The 16771-nt window shown below is 43.0% G+C and overlaps 1 protein-coding gene across 2 annotated transcripts; it reads left to right on the top strand.

Annotated features, from left to right (window-relative positions):
• Positions 1 to 164: 164 nt before the first annotated feature.
• Positions 165 to 16463, top strand: DERL1 (derlin 1). 2 transcript variants are annotated; one of them, XM_038129740.1, is made up of 8 exons: positions 165 to 472; positions 2475 to 2586; positions 5748 to 5812; positions 8384 to 8410; positions 10399 to 10494; positions 11163 to 11215; positions 12412 to 12522; positions 13609 to 16463. In XM_038129740.1, exons 1-8 carry the CDS (start codon positions 320 to 322, stop codon positions 13745 to 13747), a joined length of 756 nt encoding a protein of 251 aa, XP_037985668.1. In that variant the 5' UTR covers positions 165 to 319; the 3' UTR covers positions 13748 to 16463. The 2 variants fall into 2 exon arrangements, with proteins under 2 accessions (XP_037985668.1, XP_037985669.1); XM_038129741.1 differs by lacking the exon at positions 165 to 472 and adding an exon at positions 570 to 743 and having other exon boundaries at positions 13609 to 13933.
• Positions 16464 to 16771: the final 308 nt, after the last annotated feature.

The raw sequence follows: 16771 nt of genomic DNA, 5'->3' as shown, positions 1-16771 counted from the left end.
ACTCAGAACATGGCTTCTGCAGCCTGTCGCAGGCACAGGACTTGCTGCCGCCTCTCGGGGAAGGGAACGCGGGCAGAGCCGACACCCCCGTCGCCCACCAGCGGCGGCTCGCTCCCCGCTCCGCCCCCGGGGCGGGACTCCCGGCTGCCGGGGCGGGGCCGGAAGCAGCGGCGGCGGCTCGGCCGAATTCCGTGGCGCCACGTCTGGCTCGGGGCCCCCTCCGTGCCCGGGCGGCGGGAGTGGCTGAGCCCTCGTCTCGTCTCTTCTTCAGCGGCCGGTTCGTGGCGAGGCCTGGGCGGCGGCCAGGCGCGGCTGCAACATGTCGGACCTGGGGGACTGGTTCCGAAGCATCCCTCTGATCACGCGCTACTGGTTCGCCGGCTCCATCGCGGTTCCGCTCGTGGGCAAGCTGGGCCTCGTCAGCCCCGTCAACCTTTTCCTCTGGCCTGACGCCTTCATCCACCGCTTCCAGGTACGGGCCGCACTACCACTCCCGGCGTGCCCCGCGGCGCCCGCGCAGTAGCTGACTGTGACTCGCTGCGCGCGCGGCCTTCTGGGAATTGTAGTGCGCGGCAGAGCTGCGGGGCCTCGCTGGGGCTACGCCCGGGGCCGGCCGCTCTCCCCGCGCCGCGGCCGCGCACCGAGACAGCGCCCAGGGGTGACCGGGGTGACCAGAGCCCCTCCGGCGGGAGGGGAGCCGCCTTCCCGCTCAACCTGTACAGGGCCTGCGGGCAGAGCACCGGGTAAATCAGGGCCCAGCCCGCAGGCCCAGGGGCTCCCTCCGCGGTGACGGGCTGCGCGTCCCTGCCAGGGTGACAGAAGGAGGGCTGATGCCCCTGGCAGCCCTGTAGTTGGTCTTGTGCCTCATTCTGGTGTGGGAATTTTTTGTGGGAGCTGTGCTGGTGGGCACTGGTTGTTGTGCCAAGGAGCTCTATGGCTGTGGCTACAGGTGGCGTGCCCAGCTCTGTGTCATCGTGCGGCCGTGACTTTGGGAGCTGTAACTTTGGGCTTACAGGGTGTGCAAACATCCCAGACCGCAGCTGGCCCAGGAGGTTTTGAGGCAGAGCTACAAGAGAGACATGGAGCTGCTGGGGTGGGTACAGCAGGGGCAACAAAGGTGATCAAGGAGCTGGAGCATCTCTGATGAGGAGTGGCTGAGGGAGCTGGGCCTGCTCAGCCTCGAGGGGAGAGGACTGAGACGGGACCTCAGCAGTTTCTGTAAGTGTCAGAAGAGGGACAAATGCAAACGGGCAGGAACTGATGCATGGGAAGTTCCACCTGGCCTGGGTGACCACGCCCTGGAACAGAATGACTGGGGAGGCTGTGGAATCTCCTTTGCTGGAGTTATTCAAGAGCTGTCTGAGTGCAGACTTGTGTCATGGGCTCTAGAATGACTGCTTGAGCAGGGAGGTTGGCTCAGATCACCCACTGTGGTCCCCTTTGACGTGACATATTCTGTGATTCTGTAACGGAGCGCATTTGCACCTTCTGGTTTGGAATTTGAAAAAGCTTCTGTTTGGGATTGTCAAGTTCTGTGCCTAGGTATGCTCCATGTAACCTGACAGCTGATGCCTTGAGGTGTCAGACACGCAGTGTTTCTGGGTACAGTAGCAATATCAAAAGTGGTCTCAAACTGGACATACTTTTCCTTGCACTGTGATGTTACAGGTTCAGTGTTGGGGGAAAGCACTCATTGGAGGAGCTCAAAACAAAGAGAAAAGATTTCAATTTTTAAATTTCAGTTATATCATCTCATTATATCTTCACTGAAGAAAGAAAAAGCAAATAAAAGGCATGACTCTCTCTGTACTTTGATTCATGTATTGTTCCCAAAATTTAGTAGCATAAATGACTGCTTTTTCCTCTAGTTCTGTTATTCCTTCTTGAACTGTGATATTCAGGATCCTAATACCCAGTTTGGAAATGTTGCTGCTTAAAGAGCTCGTTCATGCATGACCAGACATTTTCTGTCCTTGCTACCTGCTGCCATGCATTTGGCTGTGCCCAATATTCATAGCTGGGAGAGTGTCCCAGAGCAGATCCCAAATGCTCAGAGCAGCACGTGCTGTCTGGAATGGTACACTAAAGGCTGTGGATTCTTTGGCCTCTGTTCAACAGAGAAGAATGGGTTTTGTATGGCTGTTTTTTAAACAGGGTGGCATCCTTGCCCAGTGAATCTCGTTTGCACTGCATTAAAGACTCACTGCTGCAAAGACGTGATGGAAAGCAGTTTGCAAAGTTGTGTGTTATTTCTGGTGTAGTCTTAATGGCTTTGCTTACCAGATTGAAAGAAAACACCACAACTAGAAAAGCTGCTGAAGCAGGAACAATCGATACTTGGGCTATTTTTAATCTTCTTCTTCTTGTGTTCCAAGTTTTCATTCATTATCAAGTAATGAATATAAATAAAAAGCCTGTGCACATGAGTTCATTCTGCAGTTTATAAATAAAGCTTTCTCTTTTGATCCTGACAGATCTGGCGGCCGATAACAGCAACTTTCTTCTTCCCAGTGGGACCTGGAACGGGATTTCTCTACTTGGTGAATTTGTATTTCTTGTATCAATATTCTTCACGACTAGAAACAGGTATGTTGACCATTAAATTGTATGCACCTGGTGAACCCTGCCTGGAGCTGATAAAAGATGGCTCATCTCTGTGCCAGCTTATGTTGGTCAGTGTGAAACTGCTCTGAAAACTGGTTTTCTGTGGCTGGCTCTTTCCCTTTGGCTATTTAGGATCTGAACTTGATACTTGTTTCAGTGGGAGGGCCTGGTGCTTTTAGTTGCTGGATTTAAGGAAGTGAGACAGATTAAAAGATGTTGTTTAGCTCTGTGTTTTTGTATCTGATGTTTTTTACCAGAGAATGATGATAGAGCATAATGTAATAATGAGCTTATCCACTGGGAGAAAATAGCATCAGTTTTTTCTTGTTTTAATAGGGATGCTTATTTGTGTTATTCTGTTGTCTGTGTTGAATTGAGAGATACCTGCTTTAAAGGAAGTCTACCCCTCTGCCTAACAGATATGTGGAAAAGTTAAGAGACCAGGAGGATTTTCAGTCAAGGGGAAAATTAAGTGAAAAAAAGGAGATCAGATAATAGATAATTTCTCTCAAAAAAGGGATTGTTGGTACAAGGTAGCTTCAAAACTGGTTTCCTTTTGCAATGCTGAGTTCATTAAACATAGATAAAAATTGGTTCAATTTACATAAATAATTAAAATATTTGCAAAGCCAGACTCTTCCTGAAAGCTTTTGTGAACAAGAATTTCAGTATCATTCTAATGGAGTCTTAGAACTGGTGGTGTAAAGGGGAGTGCGTTGGAAGGTGATGTTGGGAAGTCCCACGAGAGAGGAGATCCCTGGTAGACCTGCCCTCCAGAGAATATTGTGGAGTCACATTTAAGTCTTAAGAAGAGTGGTAGGGAAAGGGAGGAGTGGTGCCAGATTGTATTTGGTTGTTTTCTTAGTGAAAGTTAAATACTGGTTTAATAGCTAGAAATGGTTCCTGCTTCCTTTTGAGCCTTTCTGCAGTAGTTCATTAGCACGTGAGAGTGCTCTCAGTTCTGACTGGGCAAAGGTAGGTGTAGTAAGAGTTCCTGGTTAATTATGCAAATTAAGAGGCCTCACTGCTTGCAGATACACTTAGAAAATGCTCTAGTTGTTTGTGCTGTGGCACAAATCTCATGAAAGGGAATAAATTTCTGCTGTACAACAGATCTGGATTTTGAAACTGGGAAGTCATCCATGCTGTTTGAACCAATGTGTTTCTTTTATATTACAGTCATTTTTCTGGGTATAAATGAAATCCTTGGTTAGGTCGGCCCTTTCTCTGGAAAAGGCCTGAATCCTTCTGTAAGTTAGAAGGTATATAAGTTGCTGATGGTGTTTACAGGTGGAAGTCTGCATTGGTCTGTGCCTCCTTTTGTCTGTGAAACTGAGAAAGCGAAACTTCTATTTTCAGCATTGTGCATGGTTTTTGAGCCTACACTGCTGCTCCCTGCCAGCTTCGAGTTTAGTTGTCAGAAATACCTGTATGGTTTTGTGCTGTGCTTGAGCTTTCCTAACAGGCTGATCTGTGGCTTCCAAAGGAAAGGGAGATTGATGTGTTTTTGTTTTGCTTTGGTTGGAGAAGAACATAACAAACATCAACAGAGTAAGCAGAATATGCAGGGTTCACTCCCCATCTGTGTGAGTGATAAGATTATGGGTCTGCAGCTCTTCCCAGATTGCTGGATTGTACCCTGGGCCTCATGAAGGACCCATGGGGTAGAGCTCACCCCATACCTGTGCTGAGCTCTCTGGCAGTTTGTAGTCCAATTTCCTTAGATGTTCATGGAAAAGTCAACTTAAATGGTTTATCTAATACTCTCATTAGCAATCTCGTAGCTAATGAGAAGTGAAAAAACTTAAAAGAATAATAATAGCAGCATTGATTTCTTCCAGTTTTGGAAGGATTCCTGAACTGGCCTTTCTACAGCCTTAGTCAGCTTCTTCTCTTTATTTGTTTTTGTTTGTTGTCTGGAAACAGTAAGGAAAAAACCTTCAGTTTCTGTAGTTTTACAACATTAAAGCTTTCTGATATATTTTTCAAAATATGTTTATTTCCTGTCATGCATTTTGCATGGCTGAACTTAAACAATAAAATTGGTACTTTAGTAATTTTATTTTACACAAGCTATTATAATGCTTAAAAGTAGATTTTCTCCCTGTAAGAATACTTCTATGAAGCTGAGCAGTGCTCACATTAAGCAGTGGCGTTCTTTCTAGGCATTTTGATGTTTAATTAGGAGCGTGTAATTCAGGTTGTCTCTGGTGTGCTGTGTGTGTGTGTGTCATTGTCATTCCCACTGTCACTGTGTTGCACCCGCACTGGTTTGGGTCTTTTTCAGCAAAATTCTCAGACTTTCCTTTCCTGCCTGGGTTTATGTGAAAGTTGATGGAATTCTTGCATAGATGCTGAGCTCTCTGTCTGCCTTTTGCCACAGTTAGCAAGAGTGAGAGCCTCTGCTTTTCATGTTTGCAAGGAATTGCTACAGGGTTATTTTTTAGTACTTGTCTCCGTCAGGTCTCAAACTCAACTGAGCATCTAAAGATCATTTCATTTTATATGACCTGCAGGGAATGTTACTCTATTGTTTTTGTTTCCAGTGTCCTGAAAAAAATTGACACATATTTGGAATGGTGAATTAGACAAGCAGTACAGCTTAGAAGGAACAGAATGTGCTGCACATGCGTACCCTCCTTGTCATGTGTGCTAATTTTTCCTGGAGTATAAAAACCATTGCATCTCTTGAGTCTGATGAGATGATGCAAAGAGGATGCAATTTGCCTAAGGGCTGGTTTTCACATGACTCAGTCATTGAACTTGGTATTTCTGCTTTTGCTGTGCACATGTATTTCCTAATTCTGTGCTTCTAACCTGCAGTTTCATATGAGCAATGGGGTCCAACTCCATTTTTGAAGTCTTATGTAGTTAAAACTGCTTATCTCCAGAGTCAGGGTGTTCTTTTTTAAGTATAGACACTGCTTGTGCTCTAATGCAGTAGGCTGAATGTCTTATTTTTCAACCTGTAGGTTGTTCTATTCTAAGGTTTTTTAAAATTTAAAAAATACTCATAGACCACAGAGTGCATGCAAAACAACTGTTACTAACTGAGCTTAGAGTCTGAAAAATAAAAGTTGTCCTAATTTTTAATCAAAATTTTAGTGCCTTTGATGATTCAAAATGACTCTTTTTATTTTCAGGGGCTTTTGATGGAAGGCCAGCAGATTACATGTTCATGCTCCTGTTTAACTGGATCTGCATTGTTGTATCCTTCTCATCATCAAACTTTGAGAAATATTTTCGTTCTTCTGTTTCTACCTGAAGTATGTTCACCAGGTTTTATCAAAGAACAGTTTTAAAATGTAGCAAATATTCCCCGGCGAGTTTGTAGAGTTTGTAAGTGTGTAACCTTCCTGTAAAGATAGGGAGTGGCTTGCAGGGAGAACCCGTAATGATGTGCTCACGCCTGTGTGCAGTGGGGCTGGAGCTCTGCCTGCACAGAGCTGAGCCCGTGCTGGGCGAGTGTCCCTGGTGCTGGCTGGGTTGCTTTGCTGAGCTGCTCTTGTGTGGGCTAGGTCTGAATTTAGGGTGTTCAAGCTTCCATGTGCAAAAAGGACTGATCACTGCCATTCCCTGAAATTCTCTCCCTGAAAAGGAGAGATCCTTTACCTGCTGGGTACAAGTCATCTGAGTCTGTGAAAGCAGTGTTGTGGTATCTTCACTGAGACAACTTCCTGAAGAAGCTGGACTTGTGGGTGTGGGAATGCTGGGAAACATTTTTGTGGGCTGTGGTGTACCAGCTGAATTTTCTTTTAGATCTGGAATACAAAACTGGGAGGAGTTGTTGATAGACCAGGTGGTTGTGTCACCATTCAGAGGGATCTTTAGAGGATGGATAAATGGGCTGACCAGGAGTGAAGCTCAGTAAAGGGTAGGGCAGAGTCCTGCTCTTGGCAAGGAACAGCCTCAGGCACCAGGACAGACCAGGGACTGACAAAGCAAAGCATCTTCCAGAAAAGGCCCTGGGTGTCCTGCTGAACACGGAGTTGACCACAAACCAGCAGTGTGCCATTATGGCCAAAGTGGCCACCAGCCCCTGGGCTGCCCTGGGCAGAGGCTTGCCTGCAGATCGAGGCAGGTGATTGCTCCTCTCTGCTCAGCCTTTGAGAGATGTGTGGGGGCTGCACCCAGCTCTGGCTTCCCAAGTACAAGGGAGACATGGACATACTGGGGAGAGTCCAGTGAAGGGTCACGGAGCTGATTAAAGGGTCGAAGCATCTGTCACATGAGAAGCTGGGAGAGCTGGGATTGTGCAGCTTGGGGGGTTGTCATAGAATCATACAGTAGTTTGAATTGGAAGTGACCTTGAAAAGTTATCAAGCCCCCTGCAATGAGCAGGGACACCTTCAACTAAATCAGGTTGCTCAGAGCCCCATTCCACCTGACCTTGAATGTTTCTAGAGGTGGAGCATCCACATCTCTCCAGGTAACCTGGGCCAGTGTTTCACCACCCTCATAGTAAAAAATTTGTTACACCTAGTCTGAATCAACCTTTTTTTAGTTTAAACCATTATCACTTGTCCTATTGGAAAAGGCCCTTCTAAACATTTTTGTTCCCCAACTCTCTCAGCCTTTCCCTAAAAGAGAGGTGTTCCATTCCTCCAGTAACTTGTGTGGGCTTCCTCTGGTCCCACTCCAACAGGTCCAGGTATTTTCTGTGCTGAGGGGTCAGGAGCTGAACACCCAACTCCACAAAATGAAGCACAGGAAATTCCATTTAAATATGAGAAAGACACACTGTAAGGGCAGTGAAGCACTGGCATGATTGGCAGGAGAGGGCGTGGAACCTCCCTCCTTGGAGATGCTCCCTTTCTGTCTGTGCTGTTGCTGCCTCCTTGGAGCAATTTGCAGTGGCATAGCAGGTGGAAAAAAGGGAGGGGTGACATCAGTGTGAACCAGATGCCAGGGGAGCTGGTGTGTGGAAATGCTTTATCAATACACTATCTCTAGTTGCATTCCACTATGTGGAGGAATTGCTGTTCCTGCCAGTCCTGTGGAGCCAGAGCTGGAACAAGGTGCATTTCGTTACATTGTTAGGAAGATGAAGGTTTTCTTTATGATTGCAGGCTCTTGGCTGTGTGCGTTCAATTAATGTAATTGTGACCTGACTTTCAAACTGGTCATTTAAAAGCTTCTGGTTGCTTGTTCCCTGTGTGATGTAAGGACCAGCCTGGATGCATGATGTGGGAAAATGCTGGGTGTAATTTTATTTGTATTTATGATCTGTTAAAGGCATCCTGATCATATTAAGATCATTCAGTGATTATTTCTGCTCAGCAGTTACTACAACAGTTTCTTTGAGCTCCGAGGTGGGAGAGGAGTATTAAAAGCCTGCATTGATGCACTTTAAGAAATTGCTTATTTTCTATGACTCATTGGCAATATATTGGTAATTTTTAATGATCTGGTATTTCTTTAGTAAGAAAACCAAAATGTCAGTGTTAAACTAATGAACAAACCCAGTTGTTAAACTTTAATGTGCCTTTATGCAAGGACTGATTGAGTCTGTAGCTAGCCAGTTTCACTGGGGAGGAAAAGCCAGTGCACCCATCAGCCCTTGGAGTAATGACTTGAGGTGGGCACCTGAAAGGCTGCCAAAAAGTAGTTACTGAAACAAAGTTTGTACATCTCTAGATCACTGGAAATTTTAACCTAAAACAGTGTAGTATTAATTCTGAATATTAAAGATCTTTGCCTGTGTGTTCTGTGTGTCTCAGCTTTTTATTGTTGTAGTCTGTCAGGTTTTTCTGCATTTTCCTTCATGGTGCAATGACAGATAACTGGCTTGGTAATGGACATGCAGGTAAGTGTGGTGCAGTTTCTTAGGTAATAATTTTACAGAACTTTATGACTGCTTGATGACTTTATAGAGAGCATTATTGACTTAACTGCAGAACATAGTTAAGCCAGGCTGTTCAGATTATATCAGAATGGACTGCTGTGTGTGTGTTGTTAATTTTTCAGATTGGGTAACCTCAGCTGAAGGCACAAGCTTGGATCTGACTGCATACCTAACTTAGTTAGGGAGCCAAGAAGTAAAAATGGTGTCTTTGTGTAGTCAGGAAGTGCTTAGACTTCTACTAAAATGGACACAAGATGTCACCTATGCACTATTTCTTTTAATGAATGTGGATATGCTTTCTAATTTTTCTGTTTAAAAATGATTCTTGGGTTTATTATTCTTCTCAAATTTAGTTCAGTATGCCTTTTACTTGCAAACAGAAGATTTTTTTTTGGTGAAAAATACAGCTTCAGTTTGAGACCAGAACTGTGAAATACAAAATCCTCATAGGAATGATTAAGTGGTCTTAAGAACTGGCTTCAGTGAAATAATTCTTATCTCCCCAAATACTAAGGGTGAAGATTGGAAAGTATGTTTTGGACACAACAGAGTGTCAGATAACTGCATGTCTTCAGTCTGCCTCTGCTGTTCTCATCTGCATCTGTCTCCAGCACCCAAAGACTGTACCAATATCTGTAGTATTCCATACAGAATTATTATTAGCATTTATTAGATCACTGTTCTGGCTCCCTGGTAGACAGAACCAGTGATCATGCATCTCTGGTCTGGAGTGAATCATGTCAAGGCCTGTCCATAACTTTATACTTACACCTTTCTGTGGGGAAAATAACCACAAACTTTTGAAAAGCATGCTGGAGTTACCCACACATTATACAAATTTTAGACTGATTGTGTTGATTTGTCTATTTTTAAAGAGGTACTTAATTTTTTTATCTGCATACAAATTATTGATTAAAGAAGAATCAGGTTTTTGATATAGAAGTGTGGTTTTTCTTAAAAATAAGAGGGTTTTTACTTGTTTTGAGTGGCTTTTGTTGAAATTCAGAAGATAGAGTAGGATAGCTAGGCCTCTATTCCTAAGTCCAATGCATTCAGATATTAGATATTGCTTTCTTTTAAGTAAAATAAAAAGGGTTTTAATAAAACCTTTAAATAAAGTTCTTGTTTGGGGAGTCAGAGTGCACCATGGGGCTTGTGAAAGGCTGGATTGATGTTAGGATGCCAACTTTAATGTGGAATCTGTGCAGTAGCAGCACCCCTGAAGGGATGAGTTTTAACCTCTTTTCCAAACACAGGAGCTGGTTACAGCATTCAGCCCGTTCATGGAAATGTTGCTGGTGCAGCCTGCCCTCAGTTCAGAAATCAGCAGATGGCTAAAGCAGTGCTTTGTGTTTCTTTCACTAGAAATAGTCCAATCAGCTAATGCAGAGTCAATGTAAAAAGTGTTTGGAGCAACCTCAGCTCCTGGCGTGGAGCACAGGTTCACTGCCAGCTCTCCCAGGGCTGCTGTGACACCCTGCAATGGGGATTGAGCGGAGCACCCTCCCCTGTGTGCTCTTAGGAGGATGGGGACAGAGGTGGCAGTTGGTTGGATAACACTTCATCATGATAACATATTAGCCTAGCCTGGCCCCAGGTGAGGGTGTTTGGCTTAGTGCCCTGACATGATTGTGGCACAGGGCTCACTGCTGGAGGTGTGGGTACCAGCAGAGTTCCCTGCAGCTGCTCTTTCGCTTGGCACAGGTTGGAGCCTTTGCTTTGGCATGCTCACGCAAAGGAGGATGCCCATGTAGGTTCTCCCCCTTCGCTTTCTCAATAGTTCTTGAACAGATCCAGGGCACATATTGGAAAAGATTCCGGGGCAATCTGAAAGGACTTTAGTGATGCACCATGCTTACAAACCACTTCTGAAACATAAGCTCCTCCTGCCTGAGTTTGTTGTGTTTCTGTGAAAGTAATGGTAACTTTGTCTTTTTTAAACATTGCAGTTGCTGATGATTCCACTCATCATGTCAGTACTTTATGTATGGGCCCAGCTGAACAGAGACATGATTGTATCATTTTGGTTTGGAACAAGATTTAAGGTATGTCAGACAGTTTATTGGGAAGATTTCTGCCCATAAGGTGCATGTGTAGTGGGTGAGGGGCAAAATAGAAATATTTTCTCTTATAGAAAGTGTCTTGTACTCTCACAGAGAATACAATACTCCTTGAGATGCAGGAAAGACAAAGTTCACAGTCTTCCACGTAGTATCACTCAGTGTGTCTCTACTGAAAAGATGTCCTGACAATTCATTGTTCTGAAAAAAAGAAAAAAAAATCCTGATAAACTTTAGCCTGGATAAAAGCTGAATGTAGTGACAAAATGTTGGTATTTTAAATTGTTTTTTTTCTGTAAGACCCTGGTTGTTTCTGTCAGATCTTGTAGAGAAGATTCTTTTGATAATTTCTAGACCTTTTCAAAATCAAAAACTTTAGGACTTTGTTCCAGATGCAAACTTGTTATGGAACATAGGGTTCAAAAGGCACATTTGCTTATAATGGTTGAATGAGTATGTTTTGTCTAAAAATGTTAGTGGTTGCTCAGTTTGGAGTAACGTTTTTAGGTTGAATCTGCTTAAGTTAATAGATCAGGACCTGTGTAATGCCTAAAGCATTGAGATTATGATCATGCTTATTAGTGCAATGGGAAGTTGAGAGCAGGTTTACATCCTTAACTTGTACTTACTCTCTCCACTGCCTTCTTTTTCAGGCCTGTTACCTTCCATGGGTTATTCTGGGATTCAATTACATCATTGGTGGATCGTATGTATTTACTTATATGGTCAATTTGAAGTTATAAAAGCTTTTACAGCTATTTAACTTGCTGCTGAATTTAGGAGTAATATTAAAATAAGAAGCTTAAAACTGTATAATCTGACTGATAATGCTCAGTATCACATGGTGGTCATTTAACATAAAAACAAAGAGGAAATGTGCATGTGAGAGAATAGAATGTAGGTGAGGGAGAGCAATGAGAGTTTGGTGTGCTTTCTAATAACTCCATGCATTAGGCCTTCTCCATACTAAGAAAGTAACACACACTAAAGAAAGTTGTCATCCCCTGGAACCAGCCGTCATTACTGGTTTTAGAAACAAGTTTAGCTTGACTCTGATAGTGCTGTTACTTCTTTCCCACACAGACTTGTCCAACCTGATCCTTTTTTTTTTCAGTTTGTTAAACAGGGTAAAATGGCAACAAGCCCACAGTGTGACATATTAGCACTTGTTGAATTTTTTGGTCTCTCTTGGGGTTTGCTTTTTTTTTTCTTTTTTTTTTTTTTTAATTTTTTTGACTAAACCCCTTGGTGCAGAAATCCCCTCTGTGCACAGTGTGGGCCCCCTCATTGGGGCCCTGCATTGACTGGGGCCTCTTGGTGCCGCTGTAGCATAATTAGTGACTACAGCAAGTTTGTGGTTGAGTTATAAAAGGAGGAGTTAGTACAGCATAACCAAATCCCCTTTTTCTGGCTGTGCCTCCTACTGACTCATCTGTCACTTGAGAAAACTGCCTGCTCTTAGATACCTGCTGTTTCTATGCATGACAGAAGATATTCAAGGGCCTCCAGACAGCAGTGCTTTTACAAAACTGGGAACAAAACAGTTCAGTACAGCAGGAGACAGGGTGTCCAGTGAAAACAGCAGTAACTTCTCTAGCTCTGCAGATGATTATTTTGGGCACTAATCACTATACGGTTTCATTCCCCAATGCAAACAAGTATTTAATTGTGTTTTCTGTACAGAATGTAGAGGAGGCTTGGAAGGGAGGGTGGAACAGACTATTGATGTGTTGGCACAGGAGGTTTGCCCTTCTAAAGAAGTGGCTGCAGAATGCTGAGGGAGGGGAAATTTTCTGTGTGTCACAACCCTGGCAAAGCCTGGTGGCAGGTGAACAGAAGATTGTCACTCAGTTATTTTCAGAGAAGACAGCATGTGAAACCATTCTTTCTTTTGCTTTACAGAGTCATCAATGAGCTGATAGGAAATCTGGTTGGACACCTGTATTTCTTCTTAATGTTTAAATATCCAATGGATTTGGGAGGAAGGAATTTTCTGTCCACACCTCAGTTCCTGTAAGCTGACTTGATTCTTTACCTCACTATTTGTTTAGCCCAATTTTTTGTATGGTTAATCAGACTTGTATATGGTGGGACCATAAAGTGTAAAATACTTTGCCAAGCCAACCTTCTACAGACTCTCATACTGACTGAGCTGGTGAGTCATAAAAAATGTTGAGTTACTTGTAAATGGCCCATGTAAGAGTTCTTTGTTGCCCCTTGGGATGACTTACGCCTTTACTCTCACTCTTAGGAGTGGGTAAATGTCACAGTTCTGCTGTTGAATTGAGCTGCAGTAAAGAGAAGTCCCTAACAGTTATCAGATGGTATATAAAAGAAGTTTTATCCTGTAATGATCTGTTTCTGTATCCCCATGTATTGTTATAGTAGCTACCAGTTCAGCAGTGTTTAACAATAATAGTCAGTTGTAGACCTGTGCAGGGCTGTAAATGATTCTGCTTCGCAATCTGTACCAGTCCTCACTGGGACTGCAAGTCTTGGTTTTTTAAGTGCTTTTTCTTGAGATATGTTCATTGTTTTGGCATTGAAATACTATGATCAGAAGCCAAAGTTTGGAGTTCAGTTGCCCTTGTCCATATAGTTTTTGGCTGCAAATATTCCTCCTCTGTCAAACTTCAGTTAGCAACTCAGTTAACCCTTTTTGTGATATTAAGTCTTGAATTACGGTTATACTTTCTGTACAAACGTCAATGAATAGGGAAGCTTTATATTCTAATTCTGTGCTTGCAAGCCCATCTGGTAAACTTAATTTTCCCTAAAGATTAGAAGACAAGCTTGTTTTTAAAAATGTTTTTCAAGGTGGTAACAGCTCTGAAACTATCCTCAATATTGTTGGTTCTGTGCAATTCTCTTGTTACCATACACATCCCAGAGATGGAAGTTTCCCAGTATTTCCATTTGTCAGTGTGCTGAGGGCTTAGATTGGGAAAGAATTCTCTGAAATTCTACTGGGAAAAGCCAGTTTTATTGCAAAGTGTATCAGCTAAGAGGAAGAGCGTGGAAAAGTAGAAAGCACAGCCTTGGCATTTACCTGCAAGGTCCAGCTGTTTCTCTAACTCCTCCTCCTCTGGTTTGTCCTAGTTACCGCTGGCTGCCAAACAGGAGAGGAGGAGTGTCGGGCTTTGGTGTCCCTCCTGCCAGCATGAGAAGGGCTGCAGAAGATCAGCAGGGTGGTGGAAGACACAACTGGGGCCAAGGTTTCCGGCTAGGGGACCAGTGAAGAATTCCTGCCCTTGGAAAACAGCAACTCTTCAGACGTAGAACCGACCGTTCCTGGTGCAGAGCATGCTTAAGAACTGAGCTCTCTGCAGTACTCTTGGATTTAACTGATTAGAAAGAAAGAATGTTTCTGGTTCAAGAGCAAATTAAAAACTCCAGAAGGAAAAAATGTAGATCTTGCTCCAGGTTAGCCAGTAGTGTCCAGTGTGATTCTGCCATTAAAAATAAGCCTTCTTTATACAGTATTGTCTGTCACAACAGGATCCATTGGCTATCCTGTTCCACTGATGTGATGGAACAAGCTAGTGGTATTCTACTTGCCTGGTATGTTAAAAGCTTTGTTGACCACAGTAAAGTGAGAATCTAGTGTGAGGCAAATGTCTCAAACGAGCCCCCAGGTTTAGGAAGCTGACTTTTTTCCATAGCTGTGCTTAAGTCCCAGGGTCTTTGGAAACATTATTTAAGTGATATCTCTCTGATGCATTCATAAAGCAAATTGCAAATGTTTCATTTCTGTTATTAAGCTGTGTTTTGAGCAGAGCTGTTTCTTGCCATGCAGCATTTGTCCTACCTGCTACCTCTTGGGCTGGGCAAGGCTAAGGATTAGAGGGCTTTTGGTTTGAAATGGCAATAACAGATACTCACAGAATTGAAATCTCTGAACTCTTCATGGCATGTTACAAAGCTTGTTCTGGTGAAACTGAAGCCTGGCATGTTTCCCCCCGCCCCAGATCTGTGAATTCTTGGCTTCAAGGTTTCTCTTTTGATTGCCAAATTGGGTAGCATAAATAGCGCTTAAACTAGAAAATGTAACATCGTTGTGGGTAAGGGTACTGACTGCAGCATTGTTTAACTGAATCTTCAGCTTTATCTTAAAAGCTTTAAGACGTCTAAGAATCAAAGCTGGAAATAATCTTTTGCAGGGTGAAGATACAATTTAACAGGTTACTGCAGGACTCTTTCGTTGTCAAATAAGAAATTGCATACACTGTTTATTAGCATCTGTACTATTTTTGGTAAAATTTTTTGACATGGAAAAGGGAATGATTCTGTAGAGTAGTTTTCCTTGCACTGGGTTCCCATGGGCAGAGCATGTGGCTAAGGTGCAGGAAGCCGTAATGCCAGCTTGTTACTGACTCACTGCATGCTCTTGAGCAAACTTCTTACTTATCTCAGTTTTCCCAGCTGTAAGGAAGACTCCTGCATGTCTCACAGCATTCTTACAAGACAGCTGTCCCTGAGCTCCCGAGGTGGGAGCTGCTAGTGAGCAAGTAAGGCTTAGGTTTACATAAATCCAACACTTCAGCTAGGAACACGCTTACTCTAAGCTTAACAAAGACTAAGAATGTAGTTGCTCACTTTTTGTTTTGTAGTCAGAGGAGGAAGAGCGTTGTCACTAGGATAAATTTCAAGTCTGATTGAATTGCCCTTTAGCATTTGTCTCTTTTTTTTTACTGGGTAGGTGGGGCACAGAAAGCTGTTCTGCCCTAACTTAGGTATCTCAGGTAACTTTAAGTAGGTGAAGTGAATCTGGGCTGATACATTTGTATTACTACTTTGTTTCTTCACTAAATTTGGGTTCTGAAGGTGTAAAAACTTGTAAATACTAAGTAATGAAAAGCTGAGTGGAAAATAAGCAGTTAGACTGGCAATTTAAAAAAAAAAAAGCCTGTTCCATGTCTTCACTGCAACTCAGTTATGTTGATTTGGCTCGTGGAGAAATGTAGAAAACTGGTAATGATTATACTTTGTGCTTAAGTTTTACAGGAACTTGGAGCTTAGAAATCACCTGCCATTTTTGTCTGTTTGGTGATGAGTTTTAAAGATGCTCTTGTCTTTTCCTTTGTGTAAAAATGGTAGGTAGAAAAGAGGAGTGCAGTGTTGTAAATACAGATTTATTCTTGACCAACAGCTGTTATTTGATGTGGACTTGAATAGTCTGAGAATCATCATTTTGATAGGAGTCTTCTTAGTCATAGGAATTTCACAGCCTCCAAAGCATGTCTTCATTTTGAGTCAGGACCCAACTTTTAAGTGAAGACGCAATAGTTTGTGACTCACTTAAACCCATGGCACACTCAAACTGCAGAATATCTCTGTGTGGAGGGCCCAAAGGAAGGCTTCAGTGAGAGAAAGCACAGCAAAAGGCATTGTACTGGCCCACTGCACTGCATGGGGTCTTGCTTTCTAGTATGTCCTCCCTCTCTAAATTAAGAGGAAAAGGTTTGCAAAGAAAGTAACTTCTGATAAACCTTGATTAGCTTCTGAGCTGCTTCAGGTCAATTTACTTTGTTTATGGAAAATTCACTTCAGAATTCCGTATTACAAGCTCAGTTTGTTTGTTTCTCAGTTTGTCACTTGACCTGAACTGCTGTTTGTCCTCCCACATACATTAATAATGGCAGTCTCTTGTTAAAATGAGTACCTCCTTTCTTATTTTGTACAGATAATTTCCCTTTTTGTAAATCAATTTTTGTTGGCAAAGTTTTAAATTAAAATTTTAATCTCTGTTACTGTCTTTGTTTTGCTAAATCATATTTCAGCTTAAGACAAGCCTTGTGATCTGCAGGTCCGTGGGTATTGTCTGAGAGCTGCACTGTGACACCATCTACTGCTGTTGATAAAACTACTCACAGAAATAACCTGCTTTTAGGTGGGAGTCTTGTCTTCTCTGATCATTTGCAAAGTCATAAAGGCATTTTCTTTGTCTCTGTTTACACCATGAGTTTTGACAGACTGTGTCCTTCTGGGTTATTACCATTTTACAGCTGTTTTTCATATACTTGATTATAAATTCTTTGTCATCTGGAAGAAAGCATCCTTCTTCCTACCCTCAAACTTTGTGGCATTGATACAGATCACTCACTTTTCCAGAGGTGAGCTTGGAATTCTGCAATACTCTCTCTGTCCAGACTGATGTGCACAGCTGCCAGAATTCCTTTTGAGGCTCTTACTGTAGCTGATTTGGTGATGGACACATTGGGCATCCTCTGACTCTTCCAGCCCTCAGCGTTCATCTAACTGC

The sequence above is a fragment of the Motacilla alba genome, chromosome 2 (assembly GCF_015832195.1).
Source record: "Motacilla alba alba isolate MOTALB_02 chromosome 2, Motacilla_alba_V1.0_pri, whole genome shotgun sequence".
NCBI classification, from domain to species: Eukaryota; Metazoa; Chordata; class Aves; order Passeriformes; family Motacillidae; genus Motacilla; species Motacilla alba.
This window is presented reverse-complemented; position numbering and strand designations above follow the sequence as displayed.

What these genes read in the sequence shown, in the direction of transcription:
- DERL1 (XM_038129740.1), top strand. Translation starts at nt 320, where the DNA reads ATGTCGGACCTGGGGGACTGGTTCCGAAGCATCCCTCTGATCACGCGC. An exon ending in CCTTCATCCACCGCTTCCAG is followed by an intron (nt 473 to 2,474) that starts GTACGGGCCGCA and finishes TGATCCTGACAG; the next exon opens with ATCTGGCGGCCGATAACAGC. An exon ending in TTCTTCACGACTAGAAACAG is followed by an intron (nt 2,587 to 5,747) that starts GTATGTTGACCA and finishes TTTTATTTTCAG; the next exon opens with GGGCTTTTGATGGAAGGCCA.